Source organism: Phaethon aethereus (assembly GCF_964289735.1).
Source record: "Phaethon aethereus genome assembly, chromosome: 1".
Lineage (NCBI taxonomy): Eukaryota > Metazoa > Chordata > Aves > Phaethontiformes > Phaethontidae > Phaethon > Phaethon aethereus.
The window spans coordinates 131,590,242-131,610,859 of NC_138575.1; the positions used below are offsets into that span (position 1 = coordinate 131,590,242).

General features: G+C 36.7%; 1 protein-coding gene across 1 annotated transcript in view; it reads right to left on the reverse strand.

The window, feature by feature from the left end:
- POLA1 (DNA polymerase alpha 1, catalytic subunit) overlaps positions 1-20,618 on the reverse strand; it is a gene marked incomplete at both ends in the record, with an annotated part of 209,080 nt that overhangs the window by 27,805 nt on the left and 160,657 nt on the right. Inside the window, one exon of the mRNA XM_082004557.1 lies at positions 15,671-15,767. Coding sequence (XP_081860683.1) covers positions 15,671-15,767 — 97 coding nt within the window. The remainder of the gene's footprint in view (positions 1-15,670; positions 15,768-20,618) is intronic.

Sequence of the window (20,618 nt, forward strand, 5' to 3'; positions counted from 1 at the left end):
TCATGGACTATGTCTTTGGTGTAACTTTTCCAGGAATACCACTTTCTAGATCTGAACTAGTTACCCAGGGTCGTCTTTATAATCAATGAAGCAAAGAGGAGGCATTTCTCAGGTGTGATCCATATCAGCCTAGTATAGATGAGATTTAGATGAGCCACATCCAGGAACTGTCCAATTCTCTTCTCTACACAGTGGAGCACAGGCTGGTAAATTCACATACAAATGCTTGAACTTTGAGACCTCAAAGCCAGTGGAGATGAAGTGCATTCCTTTGCAAGGAGTCTTCTTTACTAGTAACACTTGGTGTGGCATGCCTGCTTTGCTTTATGTAGACAGTAAGACAAAGGCAGAGCCCCTGTTCACACAGTACCTATATACTAAAGTACCTATATAACAAGCTAAGGAGTATGTAACAAGCTGAACATGAGCCAGCAATGAGCCCTGGCAGCAAAGGCAGCCAACAGCACCCTGGGCTGCATTATGCAGAGCACCACCAGTAGGTTGAGGGAGATGTCCTGTCCCCTCTGCTCAGACCTGTTGAGACACACCTGGAGTGCTGAGTGCAATGCTGGCTCCCCAGTAAGAGAGACACATGGACTTACTGAAGTGAGTCCAACAAAGGGTTATAATTACAGCGACTGGAGCATCCATCGTACAAAGAAAGGTTGAGAGAGCTGGGACTGCTCAGGTTGGAGAAGAGAAGGCTCAAGGCAAGGGACCTCATCAGTTTGTGTAAACACCTGATATGGGCTGTAAAGAAGATGGAGCAAGACTCTTCTCTGTGGTGTCCAGTGACAGAATGAGAGGCAGTGAGCGCAAACTGAAATACAAGAAATTCCAGGTAAACATAACACCTTCCTTTTTTTACTGTGAGGGTGGTCAAATGGTGGAATAGGTTGCCCAGAGAAGTTGTGGAGTCTAAATCCATAGAAATACTAAAACCCCAAGTGTATATGGCCCAGAGCCATATACTGTAGCTGACCCTGCTCTGAGCAAGGTGTTGGACTAGATGATCTCCAGAGGTGCCTCCCTGCCTCAGTCATTCTGTGATACTCTTGATAAGACTGAACAGGTATCTTCTGTGCAGAAGTGGATCTCACCTCTCTTGTGTTCATATAAAATGCCACTTCTTAGAGTCTTGATACCAGAAAATCTTAGTGAAGCATATCATCATTACCAGTAGAGAGGGGAGATGTATGCAGTCTCTTGACTGCTTCACTGAACTGTGACCCTTTGGCTTTTTGAGCTATTTCATATTTTAGGAGTACTCGGCTCTCATCTCTACTAGGACCTCACTGTTGCACATGTAGCGCAAGTGACAAAATTTGTCTCAAATATCACCAAATACACACCACTTTGGGAGGCATATCCAGTGGTTGATCATCTATGGCTGAGTAGAAAATCTTACCCATGGGAAGATGAAGGACCTTCTGTTCACTCCTCTCCCCACTTTGCATCTATCAAAGCAAAGCATCAGATGGATTTCCTCTGAAGGGAGGAAAAATTTTACGTGTACCCCCACTCATTCCAGAGCTCACTTCTGTTGCCTACCATAGCTCATTTCCTAACCCATCACTCTCTTTTTTAAAAGCAATGTATATCAGCTAAAAAGATAAGGGTGGCTTCTTACAATATAGAAGGTCTGTCACTGCTGTGATTTATATTATCTTTATAACTGGGATATATTGCACTAGAAAGCTTTGCTTTATAATGAAAAGTTTGTTTGACCTTCAGGCATTCCTTGGGCATTCCCTTAGTTAGACCCAGTTGGTGACATAAAGCATCCACATTTCTAGAAAGTCTTAAATGTAAAAATTTCTGTGTAAGCTCAACAATATCTTTTTTCCCAAGTGCCTTTTGTAGTTCACAGTCTGCAAAAGAACTCCACTTTTAAAACCAAAGTATATATACCAATTTGAATTATGCTAAGAACATGGTTTATGATAATAATGGCCTTCAAAAATGTACTATTCAACAGAAATACTGGCCTACTCCAGACATTTCAAAAACATCAGCTTGCAACTGCTGAAGAAACTTCCCAAGAAGGATGTAATACATCTGTAAAACTGCTGATTTGTGCAAAGAGAGACTTCCTCTCAAATCATATTTTGTTTAGAGGATGGTAAAACAACTTTTTTACCACATACTTTTCCAGACTTTTCCCCTTCCCTCCTTTCCACATCCAGAACAAGATAATACCAAATGACCACTTTTCAAACAACTCTAACTCTAGAATTCTTTCAGAGGTGACTAATGCCAATGTAAGGCTTCTGACTACGATCCTGCAACAGTTTTCAATAATACATACATACAGTTCTTATTTCACTTCCCTAATCAAGAAAAGCTTCTCACAGTATGACAAGTAGAACTGTAATGAAATCTGAAGTTTGAAGAGCTCCTATTGGAAATGCAGGACCTAATTTTAACCTCATTGGGTTCACACAACCCATAAAAATAAAGGCTATGTTTTGCAATGAACTATTGCATTGTCAAGCTGTACTGCAAATTAGTTTAATTTATTGTTGCCTCTCTAAATCCTTCATCATATCTATTTCTCAGGACTCTCCCCTGCATCTTCTGTATTGGGAATTTTAGGATTGTTTTTGTCAAATTCACTTCATACACCTGGTTTGTAAAGTCTGTGAACTGTTACTCTCCTTTCACATCTATTTTTTGGTGAAGGATGCTAACCCAATGGCAGTCCTAGAGCTAGTGACAGAAAGCTCCAGCACCTCAATCCCTGGAAGGACGTGGGTCTAAAATGTGCAGCAGATGACACTGGACACTGATGGCAGCAGGAAACTGAAAGCTATTTCCAAAGGATCTCTAAACAGTAAGACTATAAAAAAACCCAAAAACGTGAAGATGAGGGCTCCTGAAAGCCCAACATGCCTATAATTTCTTAAAAAAAACCCCCACCAAAACCCCCAATTATTGTGACGATCGTCCTTCCCTCCTAAAAAGTAGTTAATAGAACTGAAAGAAGGAAAACCAGAATGCACCGATTCACTGGGACTGCAGGTGATGAGCTGTTGCCATCAAACTTGCTCTCTTATGCTACACATATTAGGTACTATAGTAGAATTTAAGACAAACATTTTACAGTTACTGCCACAACTTGAACTGCTTCTTCCTTTTCAGTTAGGAATATCTTCACTTTCTGAAATGTATCTTTAGACTGGAAGATCTACATGAGTCAGAGAAAGCGCTTTTTGCCAGGGGAGCAGAGATACCTGGAAATGGAGATGGGGTGAGAACAGCAGCCAGCCATGTCACAGGTGTCTTGAAACCCACAGACACCACAGGCAAAAGTGGGTGCTGGAGGGATAGCTTAAGGCAAGGCATATTTGTTTACCTACACCCTATGGGTCAGTGCGGCATTGGTATTCACTAGTAGGACAGAGAATACATGTATGTATCAAAAATTGCAAGTGTCAAGCACCATAATAGAACAAAAAGGATCCTTTTTGTTACTTACTAGAAAACACAGGCATGCTCATATATATGTTAATAGACTAAATACTGAAACAAAATGCATGTTGTGTCTAAATAGGAACTCTGACTGGATACTTCTCATGTACTACCACAGCAGTACAATAAAACCAAAACGAAGCAGAGACTTCAGATCATACTCAAAAGTTCAAAAAGGCATGTACGCTTCACTCTAATTTATGAATAATCATCACAGTTTCCCTTTTCTGAAATACTGAGAAAATGTGAGGTTTTTTTTGCCGTGTCCTTATAACCAGGTCACGTTTATGGCTGCTTGCATCACTGTGGTATCTGAAGTATGGCTTGAACTGGGAAACAGCTGATAAATCTTTGGAGAACAGAAATGGAACAAACAGAAATACTGTTTTTAAACTTGCATCCAGATTTTCAGAAACTAAACCTTAAGAACCACGTTTTCTTTCTCTCTTTCTAAATGCAATTACTAGAAGAGTTGCAGCAGTTGTGCTTCACTGAATGTAGGTATTTTATGTTCCAACATCCGCTGCTTTTGCAAAATTATGGGCATACTTTTTTTCCAATCAAGAAGCTACACTTCTGACTTCCTAAATTAAGTAATATTTAAAACAATTGAATTATGTGTCAAGTTATCATGAAATTGCATGCATGATAATCAATTTCAAATCCATTGAATCCTGTACAATACAAACTGTGAAGTATGAAATAATAAAAGTTTTCCACATCAAGGTCTTGATTACTGTAGTTTACTGTTACTGTTCAAAGGCACGGTAGCTAATGCTAGTACTAAGTATGTTAACTATATTTGTTTTGGTCATGCAGCACTGACTTTTTCATTAAGGATGTTTTAAACTACAGGCTCAGCTCTAGCAGAAGAAAAAATTCAAAAGAAGATTAATTTAAGGTGATTACACATGTATATGATTTATGAACAGTATAAAAATAATACATATTTTTAAATTTGCCTTTAATACTTCTTTGCCCTCCCCCAAAATATGTAACACAATTTCTAAGAAAAATATTAATCAGATAAATGTGCTACTGTTATGTTCTGCTGGCTGTTTATGCAATATATATTGTTACACCAGAAATATAAACCACCACCATAAGTAGCTACATGTTTTAATTCCAAGTCTGCAAAATTCTACTGGCGTCAAATATTATTTGTTTTTATCATCTAAATAAACTAGCTTGGGCTGTCACTCACTCCTTTTTATTCATTTTTTGTTTTGTCTTACTGCATGCATCTCTCACAAAGTGAAAAATGTCTATTTAAAGATAAGTGGAAATACCACCGTACGTAACGTTTTCATGTCAAAATAATTACATTATATTCTGAGTTAAATAATATAAGATAGGAAAACATTTTGATATGCATTTGACAGTTGTAATCCTGGCAGGATCAAATCAACTTCTTCTAAACTCATTTCTCCCTAACCCAACCAGCCGCCCCTCTCACCCATCTAAGCCCGCTCACAGAAGATGCACAAGCCAGGACAGAAGAACGTCCTGCTGTATTTTTTCTTCAAGGCTGAGCCACGTTTTGGCCTGTCACAGAGGACCCAGTTGTTCTCAAAAGAACAATATGGAATTACACTAGCCTGAAAGATGAGATTTGGTAGTTGGATTGTTACAAAGAAATGATCCTTAAAATAACTGGGGCGGGGGGGGAAAGGTAGTTCTCTCTCTCTCTGCGTCTTGTAGAGCCACTCTTTGTCATGGAACGAGTGCAGCTTTGCTGAGAGAAGGACTCAAAAACCGTGCAAGTGGAGGCATGGCTTGTGAGGCAAAGAGGTAGCAGTTGCAGTCGCACATGCTTTTCTGGAATATGTACTCCAAACAGTTTCTCGTGCACTCTTTATTTTCATGGCAGTAACACCCATGGCTTCAAGTGCTCAATTTTTTTTTTTCCTCCCCAGAAATAGATCAATCTGGATTGGTTGCTACTGCCACATTTTTCTGATCAAGCAATGACAAAAATGTAATATTCCTTTATGAAGGGAAGCATTTTTTGATTTAATAAACCAAATATAAGCTGCATTTAGAAACTTCTCTGTCTTGTGCAGCATTTTTATACCTATATCGTGCACCATTTTTGTGTCCCCTACGGAATAAAACAAGTATTTTCCATTATGCTATTCTCTACATGGCCGCCTAGTCCTTAATAAAGAGAAGAATTTATCTCCATCCATTTCTTAGAGAAAAGAGCGTAACTATATTTTATGTCTTTGATATAAATCCTTTGTTTGTTAAGGATACTGAAAGATATTTCAAAAGAAATGTCTCCTGTGCAGTTATTATACTTCAGTAAATATAATAATTAAAATAATTTTATTTGCAGCATTAATTTAAATCTTGGAGATCAAATAAGGATTCTGTTTTCCTAATCTCTGTTCACAAATAATGACTCTATGTGTTTCTTTTAAAGGTCAATGTATTTCAAACTGGTTTGGAGACAAATTGTCCTTCGGACTTGTATGCTTAACAGATGTGAGTTGAGGCAATTACATTGAACATCAAGAAGATGACAGATTCACATCACCTGCAGATCCAGGCCAAGTCTGGAAGCTTAAAATAGCTTTTGGCAAGTATACAGTAAAGCAGTTGCCTTATGTAATAAGCACAGAAAAATTATGCATTGATATATGTGCAACACAGTATTGAGTCTTGAGGTGTTCCACAGAAATGTCAATATTCCAGTAACCCATTTCCTTCATGTTTCAATTTCACCGTTTCCTTTCTGACACAAAGATTACAATTTTCTTCCTTTGTATTAGTATCACAAATTGTGATCACTTTTTTACATCACCCCTTTCACATGAATTCTGTTTTCTGTTACTGAAAGTATTTTCCCCTTGGTGGTTCGCTTTAATACTGTGACATAATAAATGCATGCTTGCTGTCCTGATGAATGTGAGAGAAAGCTTTGTATTTCTCATTTTGATACATCACAGTGTTACAGAATGAAAAAAATTGCCAAATCTAACATTTCAAAATACTCTTTTCATTCAATCTACCAAAGATAGCACGACTGACTTCATATGTAGAAAATAAAGTTTCTATCTGCCCAGTTTTAATAAAAAATCAGGACAAGAGAAATATAAAATGTCCGGAATATGAATTTTCTCTTCTCTATCATGCAGTAAACTATTTTTGGTTTCAAACTGCACAGTTAGACAAATTTATAACCACATATGTGCAATAGTAAGTAATAAATCAGCATACAGACATGAATGTATATAGATACGGGAAAACAAAATTTAAAAAAGCAGTTTTACTCAATAAAAGAAATCTTTGGCCCATGAAAAGTCAGCTGCATTCCCCCTATTTTTTTGTGGAGTCAAGGCTTTACGCCACATATACATGGCCATAAATAATACTTTTCAAACATCTTTGTAGTTGACACCAGATAGCTGAACCAGATACCCTCAATCAAAATACAAATAATAAAGTTACAAAGGTGTCAACTGAAAATATGCAACATTCTGTAATCTCAGCTACGGAATCTTTAAATTTAAAGATAAAAGGTATAAATGACAAAAATTAAGAGGCTCCAAACTTGCAGGCAATACAGTCAAGGTTTCCAACCTAATTTTAAGGGAAATAGTAATTAAAGACATGAAAGTCCTTCCACAACCCTCTCAAACTGTACTGGCCATGAAGAAAGGAAAAGGAAAGCTGGTATTTACAACACTTTACACCATCTTCAGTAGGTCACTGGTCTTTTAAATAATCTCTAGTGAACAAATAAGATTTCAGAAAGTTTTTAGTAGATAATTACACTTCCTGATTTTGTAATTAGTGGAACTACATGTAATTACATAATAATTATGACGGTAATTACGTAATTAAGATGTATAATTATGTAGTAAAAAACATTATGGAAATAAAAGCCATCAACTGTATAAGCACAATACATTTTTAAAAATAAATTCTGTATCATCTGTTTAAGGATACCATTTTCCTCAAAATATCAAAGTGATTATGAGCCATCACTGGCAAGTTCTAAAATACATTTCTTATGAGACTTAAAAATCATACAGATAATTGTATCTTTTTTTAAATCTCTTTAAAGCCTTAGCTTTACATTATCCTTCTGATGTCTAGGCATATGTATACTGAATGGATTATACAGAGTTAAATTGCTTATATTTATATTTCCAATTTCTACTAAAATAATTTTAAAAAAAATAGCATCAATGTCAGAATTCTGGTATCCAAAAGACAGGAATTTTTTTTTTTAGTACACTGCCAGATCCATCAAACTTAAAGGGCTTCTAAAAGGAAAAACATGCTAGTTCTGCGCTTTGCACTACAGAAAACAGCTTACTGCTGTGAGAAGCAGTAGTCGTTAAAAGAAGGCTTGTCACTTCTGACTTGTATTTAACAGAACTGTTTCCCATCAAGAAACAACCCCAAACTTTATTAACAGAGATGAAACCAGAAAGACAAAGGTCTCTATAAGAAAAATGTCACAGTTGCAGATAAAAAAGAAACAGTGAAGAAAGAAGAGCTTTAAAAAAATTTTTTTGCTTAGAGAAACTCACAAGAGAACTGATAAAGGAGGCAGATGACGTTAGATAGACTACACCATTGCACGGGTATAACAAGTTGGCATGTATCTACATGCCTAAGTAGGAAAAAAAAAATCCTGACGTGCAAGTGAGAAGATATTTCTGTTCACTTTTTCCTATCCACAGAAAAAAAAAAAAATCTATAAGAAGCAGCAGGATATTTGTTTGAAAAAGTCAAATAACCATTCCAATTCACGAGGAGTCAGAAGTTAGTTAAGCCACTACTTCATCCCACCTGCAACATTAATACTACATGCAAAGAAAAAAAAGGCTTCACCAATCAAAACAGTTTTATTACCAGTATGAGCCACAGTACACTGTGCTCTCCTGTCATGCCACAGATTTCCCACCCTGTGGACATATCATAACTGTTTTAACTCATTATTTCCAATTATTTTATTCACAAGCAGAGAAAATAACAATTCATAACTCCAAGAGAGGTGTCACAGCCCGCTAAGTTTTGTGCTCACAGAAAGGCTTACAGAAATGTACAGTGTAATGGGGTTTACTTAGATTTTGTAGGTTTAACAAAAAGACCACATGAGCAGAAATAGAATGGAGAAAAAGTTACACTTAAGATGTTAAAAATGTTCAACTGGCAATAAAAAAGGTACGATCATTATAGGAGGATAACTTAAGATTTAAAGATAGCTAACTGCCCATACATTACTTCAAAAAGGCCAAAAAACCTACAGTGAATAATTTGCAATAGTTTTCACTTTCAGAAAAGTTAGTGAGATTTAAAAATACTCAAGAAACAGTGACTCAAATTTAAAAAAAAGAGTTCAGAAATCTTCTTCTTCAAAACAACATGTTAAGGAAAAAATTAATAAGTGCTTTTGAAGATACACTCAAAGATTAAATTCTTGAAAATTATTATTTTACAATCTCTTCAGAATACCATGATTGGAAGACAAAGTACTTGACAGCAAATGTGCAGAGAAGCATTTGTTTGCTTGGATGTAAAGATCACTATAGTAAACTGAAGTCTTAGCAATAGTGTCTGGAGACATGACGCAAACAGGAAAGCTTTGTTTATCAAACTGGACTCTTTGAAAAGAGATAAACCAAGTTCCAGCTGTTGCCATCTTAAAAATAAATGCACACACACATATGCACGTAGGTTATTTCTACGATTTCTCCTTATCTTCCCCTGAAAAGCACACAGATAACTATATCGCCCTTCTTATTTATTGCTAGAAGCACTTTTTTGTAGTCTTCTTGCCTGTATATTGATTAAAATGTGGCAAATTGTTCTGATGCTAGAAGTCTCCATTTCATTACACTGGTTTCACATACAATACAATCCTTCCAGCTCCATCTCACACCTGGTCTCCTATATTTATCTGACTGAACCTCCACGCTGTATCTCAGAGCAGGAACACCTCCTTGCTCAGCTCCGTCTTTTGAACCCTAACTGCAGTTAGTCTGTCTCCCTCAGTCTCACCACCATCGCCTGCTGACAGGACATAAAATAAATCCCACTGACAAGCAGCTTTCTCAAGATTCCCATTATAAACTGTCTTCTTTCAAAGAGTTTTCAAAAATTTTCCATAAGAAAAAAAAAAAAAAAAGACTTCAACCTGCTACTTGGCACAGTAAGTCATGAACATACTGGGGAAAAACACCCAACACTGAAATGATAGGATTCACGCAAATATTCAGAGCTAGTTTTTATTTTTTTATGTCTAGGTCTAACAGCCTAGAAGAGTTTCACTTTTCCCAACATAATTTTACAATTTAGTCAACCATAAAGCAAACAAGGCACTTTTGGTCTTTGCATGGAAGGGTGGAGTGAGGCACACATATGACAAAGCTGTCATAGAAGTGTGAAAATATCCTCTGAATATGCATTTGGTTTTACAAAACCGCAGTACATTGAGTATATGATCAAAATAAATATATTCTATTTCCACAGAGTGGCATATGCTTTGAAGATGTAGGTCTTCCTAACAAACAGGAACATTTAACCACTTTTCCCAAAGTTATCTTCCTTTCATCCTCACTTTCTCCGGCTTATCCATTAAACAGATATGCTCAGACTTTTTGGAATTCAACAACCATAGGCCCAATAGTTGAAAATATTCTGGGAAAGAGCACAGCAGCTTTGCAATTTCTGTCCCTGAAATACCTAAATGCCTTGCAAACAACATCTGTGACCTTCCCTCTCTTAGCAATGGGATGGATCCTATTTCTCAAAAAAACCTGCAGCACCATAAACAACCTCAGTGATATTAGTGCTTTTGTGAGTAAGGAGACTGCAGCATCCTTATCTTCTATTTGATGCCAGGAGGGGGAACTGATCTAGAAACATCTGTGTGAGGCAGAGTTGTTGTACTGACTTTATGTGGGCTCCATTCCTCTTCATTTTAACAGGTTTTCATTTTACTGTAGAAGCAAAATGAAAACAGTAATATCTTTGAATATTTAAGAATACCAATATTTGAATGGAATAATGATATAAAGCTTACTACACTCTATTTTGATCTCCTGATGACATAGCCATAAAAATACATTGGTTTCCATTTCTGAAGTTAAGGCGTACAGAGTGAGCATACTCCTGTATTTAAGATAGTTTACTTATCCTTTTTTCACACAAATGAACAGAGGATGCTACTACTTTGCTACCTCTGCTACTTCTTACTGCTTTGCTCATCTAAGGAGCAATGTCTGACTAAATCCACAACCCAGCTTTGAAAAACTAAGTGTAAGAAAGAGCTGAAAACATTTTGAGTACATTAACTAGTCACAATCGAGTGCTTTTTCCTTTCCTGATTAAAAAAATAATTCAGAACAAACAGCCCTTATGGTATTCTTGGTATCTATAAATTTGGGGGTTTGGCATAGTGATATTGAAAATTAAACTGGGTTTTGACCCAATACTAACTGTGCAACAGTTCCTAATTTAGAAAGACTCTGGAGCCCTCAACACAGCAAAGACATGGAGCTGTTGGAGCAGGTTCAGAGGAGGGCCACCAAAATGGTCAGAGGGATGGAACATCTCTCCTGTGAGGACAGGCTGAGAGTGTTGGAGCTTGTTCAACCTGGAGAAGGCTTATTTCAGGCTTCCAGGACTTAAAGGGGGCTTACAGGAAAGATGAGGACAGACTTGTTAGCAGGGCCTGTAGTGACAGGACAAGGGGTAATGGTTTATAACTAAAAGAGGGCTGATTTAGCCTAGATCTAGGGAAGAAATTTTTCTCAATGAGGGTGGTTAAACATTGGCACAGGTTGCTCAGAGAGGTGGCAGATGCCCCATCCCTGGAAACATTCAAGGTCAGGTTGGACTGGGCTCTGAGCAACCTGGTCTAGTTGAAGATGTTCCTGCTCATTGCACGGGGGTTGGACTAGATGACCTTTAAAGGTCCCTTCCAACCCAAACTATTCTATGATTCTATGGTAAGACAGCAAAGCAATTTCAGAATAGCACTTTGTATATGTAGTATGACAACTAAGAACTTTGCACTGTATCACAGTGTTAACATTAAACTGTATCATCATAACAGACCTTAAAATTGCAGATGAATGGAAACATTTGTGAAGAGGATAAATGCTACTATTAATAGTAGGACTAAAGTCCCTTTACTATATATTCCAGGTATTCCTGGATGGTATAATTGACAGCTAACTGCACCTGAAACAATAAAACATCATGTAGACCAATCAGCTTATTTTTGATTTTTACAGGGAAAAGATGGACCAACAAGAGTATATAATGAATACAGTAGATTACAAATGAAACATTAGTGAACAATGTTGTTGCAAATGTTGTAAACATCATGCTGGTAGAAATAAACAGAAGAACAGTCCACAAAACATGTTAATTAATCCTTCTGCTGTATTCTATTGCAGTAGATCTGACCTACCGAAGGTCTATTAAAAAACACACACACAAAAAAATATGCAGAAAAGTGGAAAACACTCTCCCTGTTTCTCAAAAAAAATTCAGTTTAGTAGTTGAAAGAGACTTAGAAGATAGCATACAGGTTTTAAATATGTAAAACTCTCTAAGAGAATAGTCTGTCACCCATTGTGCACAGAATAAGCTTCAGAAAGCAAAATTCATCTTCTTCATATAAAGAAGAGCTTTCTATAGTAAATACAGTGAAGCACCAGAAGAAACCAGTTGTAAAACTTGACAAGTTGTAGAACCTGCATCACCAGAGGATTTTTAAATTTAGTCTATCTTTAAAAAGTAGGCTAAGGAATTGATCCTCTTTGCAGGAAAAAGGAGCAGCTTGGATGTCTTTTTGAACTCTCACTGATTTCATAATTATTATTTTAGATTCTATTTCAAGAAATAGTATGGACCTTCAATAAAAATAGCTGAACAAACAAAACCTGTTCTGTGATTAAGATTCTTTATTTTGAAGAGGCAAGTATAGAAAATGCAAGTGAACTAGTAATGAAATCTTAAGGTTCTGAATGAGAGAAGATACAAATTCTTTAAAACTATGGTGGAAAACACATTTATATCTTGAATCTCTAGTGATCTAAATTTCTTTCTTTTTACAGAAGAACACTCCAAGATGAATTATGCCTAAAGCTGCTATTAAAAAATAAACAGACTCTACACAAAAAAAGAAGAACTGGTCTTTAAAAATTCAGGAAAAATGGCAATAGAAGATTGAATTGACAAAAGTACATGCAATTTTGGCTTTGAAAAACAACACCCCAAAACAAAGCAAAAACCTCCCAAAACTAAAATCAAAACAACAGTAACTAAGTGGTTTAGACACATAAAAAGTAAAGAGGAGACTGAAATTACCAAAGATGTACAAAACCTGCACTAAAATTTTGCTACCATTTTTGATAAAAGCAGTGGTGCTGATCACAGGTGAGGACAGAATGGCTTGTGAATGATAGCATGAAAACAGAATTTTTTGGCTTCCAAGGGAAAATAAACATGAGCTTCATGTTATGAAGGGGAGTTCTAAATTTCCATTTCAGAACTACAACAAAATTGGCATATGAAAATTATTTCAATCCTACAGAATTTTACATTAAGTGTGTCAAATCAGTAACATACATTGCTAGAAAACAGAACACTGGTATCTATAATTATTAATTTAGCTGTAAAAATAAAAAGGTGACCTAAATAGCCATAAGCAATTATTCTCAAGTTCTGCATGTATTTCAGAGCAACAGAAAGACATTTTCCTCCCCAAAGGTACCCAAAAAATGGACAGAATTGTATGTAGGTTTACCAGACTCGCCTAGTTAGTCTCTCTGAAGAGGACCAATTTTCAAAGGAAAACTAACAGACCTAATTTATCTGGCCTTAACACCTGCTGCAGCACCAAGACTGAAATCACTGGCTGGCTAAAGAAGATTATACAGTAACTTTCAAATAGCTAATAAAAAGAGACAAATATACCATGCTGAAAGGTAAACTGTTCAAGAGAACAGAAGGTCCTAGCAGAATTCTTACAATTCTTCGAGAATTACTTTGGAAACTAATTTTATTGAACTTTCTCCAATTACTGGTGAGGGTCCAAGAAACATTTTCCGATTAATGCAGAAGGTGGGAAATTATGTGAATGCAGAAGCCACCATGCTATTTTTCGGAGATAATTCATTAACCTTGAAGTCTAAAATTACAAGTGAGATTAAGCAGTCCGAAATGAATGAAACCAGGAAAATATGAACCTGAGATATGAACTCATGATTCTGAAATGAGAGGAGGAAAAAAACCGAACCTCAAATGTCAAGAATTCTTTCATTACTTAACTACAAGTTAATGATATGATACAGCTATGAACAGGGCATAGGTGACTCAAGAAAGCATCAGCAGAAGTACTTCCAGCAAACATACAGATCCAGTGCACAAGACACTGGATAGTTACCATCTAAAATACCATGTAATTTCTAGTTTCTCATACTCAAAGATTAATTCAGCCTAGAAAAGACTGCACACAAAGGTGCTAAGAGATCATGCAGCAGAGACCAATTCTTCCTAAAGAAAGCTGAGAGTATGTCTGTCTTAGTTTAAAACTGAATAGATATGTTACCACTGTTTCCAAAAGCATAGTAGAGAACATCAGTGAAAGGAAATAAAGAAACACTTAGTGAATGGACATAAACCAGCCACAAACAAGTTAGTACAGGAAAATTATAGTGAATTTTCAGTCATCATAGATCGAGGGTCTGAAACGCATCTTGAACAGCAGCCAAAGGGGAAGAACTACCCAGAAGTTTCAAAATGAAGTGCTACAAACTTGCAATCCTTAAAGATGTGGTGGTCTGCATAGCAGGGTATTGGATGTGATACCCATGAAGCCTCTTCTACTCTTATGACCTCATATTAGGTAAAAGGTCTATGCACAAAGTAATTTGGTTTCAGCTAGGAGTAGCATCCACCATATAACATTCCTTCAGTACATCTACAAAGTTGTATTAGACTGAGATGGCTATACAGTGTGACCTTCTTTGGATGTACAAAGCCATTCTGAAGTGCGAGCATCAGAGTGAGCTCACTGTCTTAGAGGGATTAGGAAAGGAAATGAGAACCTCTAAGAGAAGAAACGGAAGTACAAGCCAAAACCAGACTGTTCGCTTATTTGGGCACTTTTTAGCCAAGAGGTTACACTATTTTGATTTTCATATAAGGCTAATCAAAATTACATTTAGAAAGACTGAGTTTTGTTTAGTCTCTTTTCATCACCCAGCAACCTAGCTGGTGACACAAGGCAGTGGTGGGGAAGACTGTCACAGCAGAGCAGCTATCAGAATAGTAGTCTCCAGCTGTAGCACCTTTTCTTCACAGGCACCACCAGAACCGCACAGAGGACGCAGTGGGAGTGCTCTCTGTGGACAACGCACTTCAACTGTGGGATCCAAACATGGTTTTTAAGAATCCCAAGTTGGCCAAGCAGTAGCCCACCTTCAGAAATTCTCTTCTGTCAGCTTGAAAATCACTTTGATCCACGGGTTTTGTGCAGCTATTACAGCTTAGAAATCACAGAATCATTTAGGTTGGAAAAGACCTTTAAGATCAGCAAGTCCAACCATTAACCTAGCACTGCCAAGACCACCACTAAACCATGTTCCTAAAACACATTAAGTATGTTTTAGTTCAGAAATGTTATGGTAATTGGAAGAGAAGAAAAAAATTCTTCCTAACATTAGCTTAATCTGTATATTTAACAGAGCTTTGTAGACAATTAGCATTACTGCTTTGTTTGTGACAGCATTTTCTCCCTGATAAAAAGCGTCTCTTCAATATTAATAGTTGAATGTAAATTTTAATTAGCTTTTCTTTTAGATATTGTATACATATGTTTTAATCTATTTACTGAATCTAATTTACTAATCTATTAACTTCAAACAAAGAATTTTCTCTAATGCTGTAATGTGCAAGAAAGGCAGTTCTTCCAAAGCGCAGTCACTTCAAAAGAAGAAAGGAGACATATAATATATTCTTAAAGTGGTTAACTCCAACACAACACATTCCTCTTACAGGCGATTCCTAAATTGATACTTTCTTCTATTTTCTACTTTAGATTACAGCCTCATAGTCTAAAATAGAAAATCTCATTCAGATTTGAAGAGCACAAGTGTATAGGTCTAGGTTCTAGCATGCAAGCTGCTATTAAACTATAGTTAATTAATTAAAAATTTAAACTTACCCTTCTCATCTTCAGTAATCACTTTATCCATTGCATACTCCACATCAAAAATGTATCGGTAAAAGCAGAGCTGAGTGTACAGGGCCTTATCAGAATACTGTAATGCAAGAAGATAGTAATTAAAAAAAAACAACTCAAAAGTGCATCTCTTGCAGCCATTTCTAAGTCCACCATCAGAACGTGATTCTTGCTGGTTTTTCTAACAGTTTATACATTCCATTCAAGTCAGACTTTGGAACTATTATTATGCTGCAAATCTCTTCACTACATCTCTACACTTTTTCCTCACAATTTACACCAAGCATTTATATAAATCATACTAAACTTACCCATTCTTATGGAAACATAAATCGCATTTATCTATTCTTATAGATACACGTATCACAATGATGCTTTAGCAACAAAATGAAAATCGTAAGAACAATGGGACAAAGGAATGGGCTGCCCAGAGAGGTTGTGGAGTCTCCTTCTCTGGAGACCTTCAAAACCCAACTGGATGCGTTCCTGTGCAACCTGCCCTAGGTGATCCTGCCTTGGCAGGGGGGTTGGACCTGATGATCTTCAGAGGTCCCTTCCAACCTTTACCATCCTGTGAGTCTGTGAATAACTTTAGTGCTTTAGTATACTGTACAATGCAATGACTCAAAAAACACTTAATGTATATTTTTGATGAGTACAGGTGTTTGTCTGTATTCCCTCCCTTCCCACACACAGATACAGAGCTGTGGTTATATAAATTGTGAACATACCATTCAAGTAAGAACAGGTGCATATATACCTGTACAGCTATGTCATCACCTTGCTCTACACATCTGTGAAGGCTACTGCATGTTAGTAATCACACATTTAGTTCAAAAATCTGCAGGTGTGTACACGTGGGATATGCTATTCAATTGAATGTCTGTGATGTCAAGCCTCTGTGCTATTCCTCTAGTTCAAAAGCACATGCCTGTATGCATCTGTATCACTGTCGCCATTCTGTGCACTAGAAGACTGCTCAAATAGACATGAGATCCATCTTGCCCATGCTACAACTAAATGCTTTCAAGTTAGTCTTTTTGAACTGTTCAATAAAACCACATTCCAGTCCCTGCTGTTTAAAATACTGGAGTTAACATACTGGCCAATGACAGTTTGAGCAGTTGTGCATCACAAAAATCCTAATTAAGAATGAGATAACAGTAACAGCATCAAACGTGGAAGCAGTGTTCATTTTAATACATTTAGTACACATGCAGGTATGCACAAACTCTTGAAGATTTTCTTGATGAGCTGTGTATACAGTGAAGAATGTGCTTAGACCAATGTAAAAATGTTACTCAGTATACCACAAGTAATGATCCTGAAAATGCCATTGAAAGAGCAACTGGTAAACTATGTCTGCTTACTGGAATTCTGCTTTAAGTTAGCTTTTCACTATTCTATCCAATCAAGCCAAGTTTGTTACTAAATTCAACTAATTTTACACTGCTACTGACATGTTATAAAGTATCTATAACTATTAAGCAACTCATGTTGAGACATTTGACAACTATTACTAGTGCTTAGTTATTTTTTATATATTTTAACAGTACACTTTTTTCCACTTCATGTGAACCTGTTTTAAAAAAAGACACACAGAAGCTTATTTTATTCCTTATTAGCTATTCTATGATATGCATCATCATTATACTATTATACACCAGTTATTTTTAGTAAATCCTGATTACTGCTTCCTGAAGAAGAAAAAAGGAGGACGACAGCGATTAAGTTATTTGTTTAGTTTTTTAGATTCAGCTGTAATTGCTGGTACACATCTCCCTGACTGCACACATGAAGCAGGTTGAATAGAACACTGAAATTACCTCCTTCATAATAGTTTGTTTTGATAATGTATTGTATGTCGAGATGATGAGAAACAGTTGCTGTCAATTTGATTAGCCATTATATTTTTATGTTAATTGCCATTATTGGGTCCATTCTGTTTAGTGTCACCATAGAAGCCATACAATGTTAGCATAAATAACAAATTGGAGTAAATTAGGAAGATATATTTTTGCCAATTCATTTTAATTGCCCCTCAGTCCTTCCGTCGGTTAACGCAGCTGTTGACCCATAATAAGCGCTAGGTCAATATAGCTGCTTGTCAATTCAGAAATGCAAAGTGCTGTGTTGCTGGTAATGGATATACAACAACCTTTGCCAGCCAACTGAAGCAAACGAATGACAACCCACATGAAAGAATAAAGCATCTGCTATAGAGTTTAGTGACCTGATATTAGTAGGCAGGCTAATTGAAAGTCACTGCTTAAATGGATAAAGAAAATGCAAAAATCAGGATGTAAAAATGTATACGTGCACACATAGAGATATATATTTACACACACTTTTTTTTTTAACGGTAATGTGCTAGTATCTCCTTCCCTTTAGCTTCCTGCCACATCTTACAACTAGTAATTGGTGGAAAAGAAAAGGGTTTGAAGATTTTCATGCAATTAAGTATGCATATTACAGCATACTTACGAATCCAAGGAAGAGGTACCTTAAATTTAAAAGGACTTTATGCATTACTTATCACTTCTTATAGTTCCTTAATTTCTGATAACCTGTAGGTTTAAAAGAGGAGAAAAATCCCAATCCCTAAAATTCCAACCCAAGTAATATTTTACTTTTAATGGGGAATTATTTGTGTAATGAAAACCTGACACCCCTAACATTATGGTAAGAACTTGGGTTAAATTTGTATCATCATTTATGCATTCTTTCTTCCCATGAAAGACTGAATGGTGAGTACATGAAAATAAAACTCTATTTTGAAATTCTTATTTGTTCTATGATGTTTGATTTCTTGATATCATTAAGAACTGACTTCAGCAGATAAGCCTGCTGCTTTGACAGCTTCCATTCCAAACATTTTTTTTTAAATTAATTGCATTTAAAAGAGCAATAAACAGATGAAGGAACCAAAGCTATATAGTTTGTGTTCAGCACAGTTACTCACTCCTTTGACAGAAAAATTAAGTTTCTAATATAAAAATAACATATGTAGTTAAAAAAATATTCATTGTGCTTGGCCAACAAAATCTTCATTTAAAGAAATCCGTTTCCTGTAGCATCAGGAGGCCAACTGCAAATCTCTGACCCGTGCTCCCAGGAAGAATTTAGGATTACACAGATTACATAATAGGAAACTGATGGCCTCTTCTTAACAGAACTGGTGAATTGTGAACACTGGCAAAACAAATTTTCCTATCACTAAGCACAAAAATACAAAATGCTCAGTCATGAAAAGAAAATAGTCTTGCTCAGCTACCACACACACCAGGGAACACTCACTAGGGCATACATTAGGAAAGGAAACTCACGGACGCAATGCGTTTGTAGTTCTGGAGTTCCTGACGGTCACCTATGCCTCTAAGATGTGTCCAAGTGCACCCTGGCTTGACTGCAATGACTAGCTTAGTATTTGTCTTGTCCCTACAGCTGCTGATGTTTGAACAAGACTGGACTGAAGGGTAGCACCGTCTCTTCTGCTGTCTCACAAATGCCTAAAAACTCGGCTCTGGAGCAAGGTCCCCCTGTGCTCTCACTCCACTCCTGTGGCCCAGCAAACCATGATGTGGTTATTCCACATCAAAACAAAATTTCACATGGACAATGGTCCCAACTCTCTCACTCTGTAACAGTGTACTTGCTGAGTAGGGGATTTTTCCAGATGCAGACACAGGTCTGCGACCCTTCTGGCAAGAACACAGAATTGAACTTGGTTTTCTTAATCTTGCACAGAGGGGGTGGAAAAATAGCCAGTGTCCACCTTTCCTTTTCTTTTTTAGAAATGCCAAAGCTCAACTCTCTGAAAGTAAGGGGACCTGGAAAGATTTAACCATTGCCGAGCATCTTCCTACCCTAAACACAGTGCCTGAGCAGAACTTAAGATGCACTGTCTCTCTCACCAGCTTTTCTGTTATGGAAGAAAGGTTGGTGGCAGCTGCATTTGGGTGTTGATATTAGAAGGCCCCTCCCTCAGTCCTGGCTGGTTTAGATTACATTGCAAGTAACTTGTTGGGTGGCAGCTGGACTTGATGATCTTAGAGGTCTTTTCCAACCTTAATGATTCTATGATAACTTCCAGTTGAGATGCCTCATTCTCCTCTATCCTGTTAACAGGGTGCCTGAGTAGCTAACACATCAACCTTTAAAATCCATTCAGTAGCTAAGGCCAGCAGCATGGTGACCTAGAGAATCCAAACAAGAAAGGTCTGAGGGAAGGAGAGGAAAAAAGGAGAAATAAACAAGAAAAAGTTGAAGAAAATTCACAACAGCAAGGTAGCAGAAGACTGAACTAACGATTCTAGTTCTGATGTTTTACTTACCTAGATACAATGCTATTGTACTAAACACCTTTTAAGCAGCATGTAAAACCTCTTGAAATGTCTTGAAAGTGTACATTTGAACAGGCCAGAAAACTAAATGTCCCAACTTAGATTAATTTTCTCTGAACTGTTGTGAATGCCTGTATTAACCAAAGATGTGATGGTCAATGCTTTTTAGATTACTCATATTCCTCTATAATAGGTTGAAGTCTTTTATTTACTCTTTGGCATCTCCCAAATTCCTACACTTCTCTATAGTCCCACCACATACATGAACTTTTAAATCTTTTCTGCATTCTCATTTTTTTCTGCCCTTTTGCTTTCTTCTGCACCTGACTCTCTCCATTTCTTCAAGCCCTCTCTGTGGTGGTGTTACTTTGTATTCTTTGCCATTTACTGTTTTCTGTTTTGTCACCTATGGTTTTATGGATGATGAAGGCAATAAGAAATTAAAAAACCCCACAAAAACCTACCCCTTCTAGATTGCTAACTCTATTCGACTGCTTTGCAAAGGAGATGATTTCCACTGGCTGCAGAAGTTATTTGTATTACTTCAATTAATTATAATACAAAACAGTAGCACTACTTCATTAATC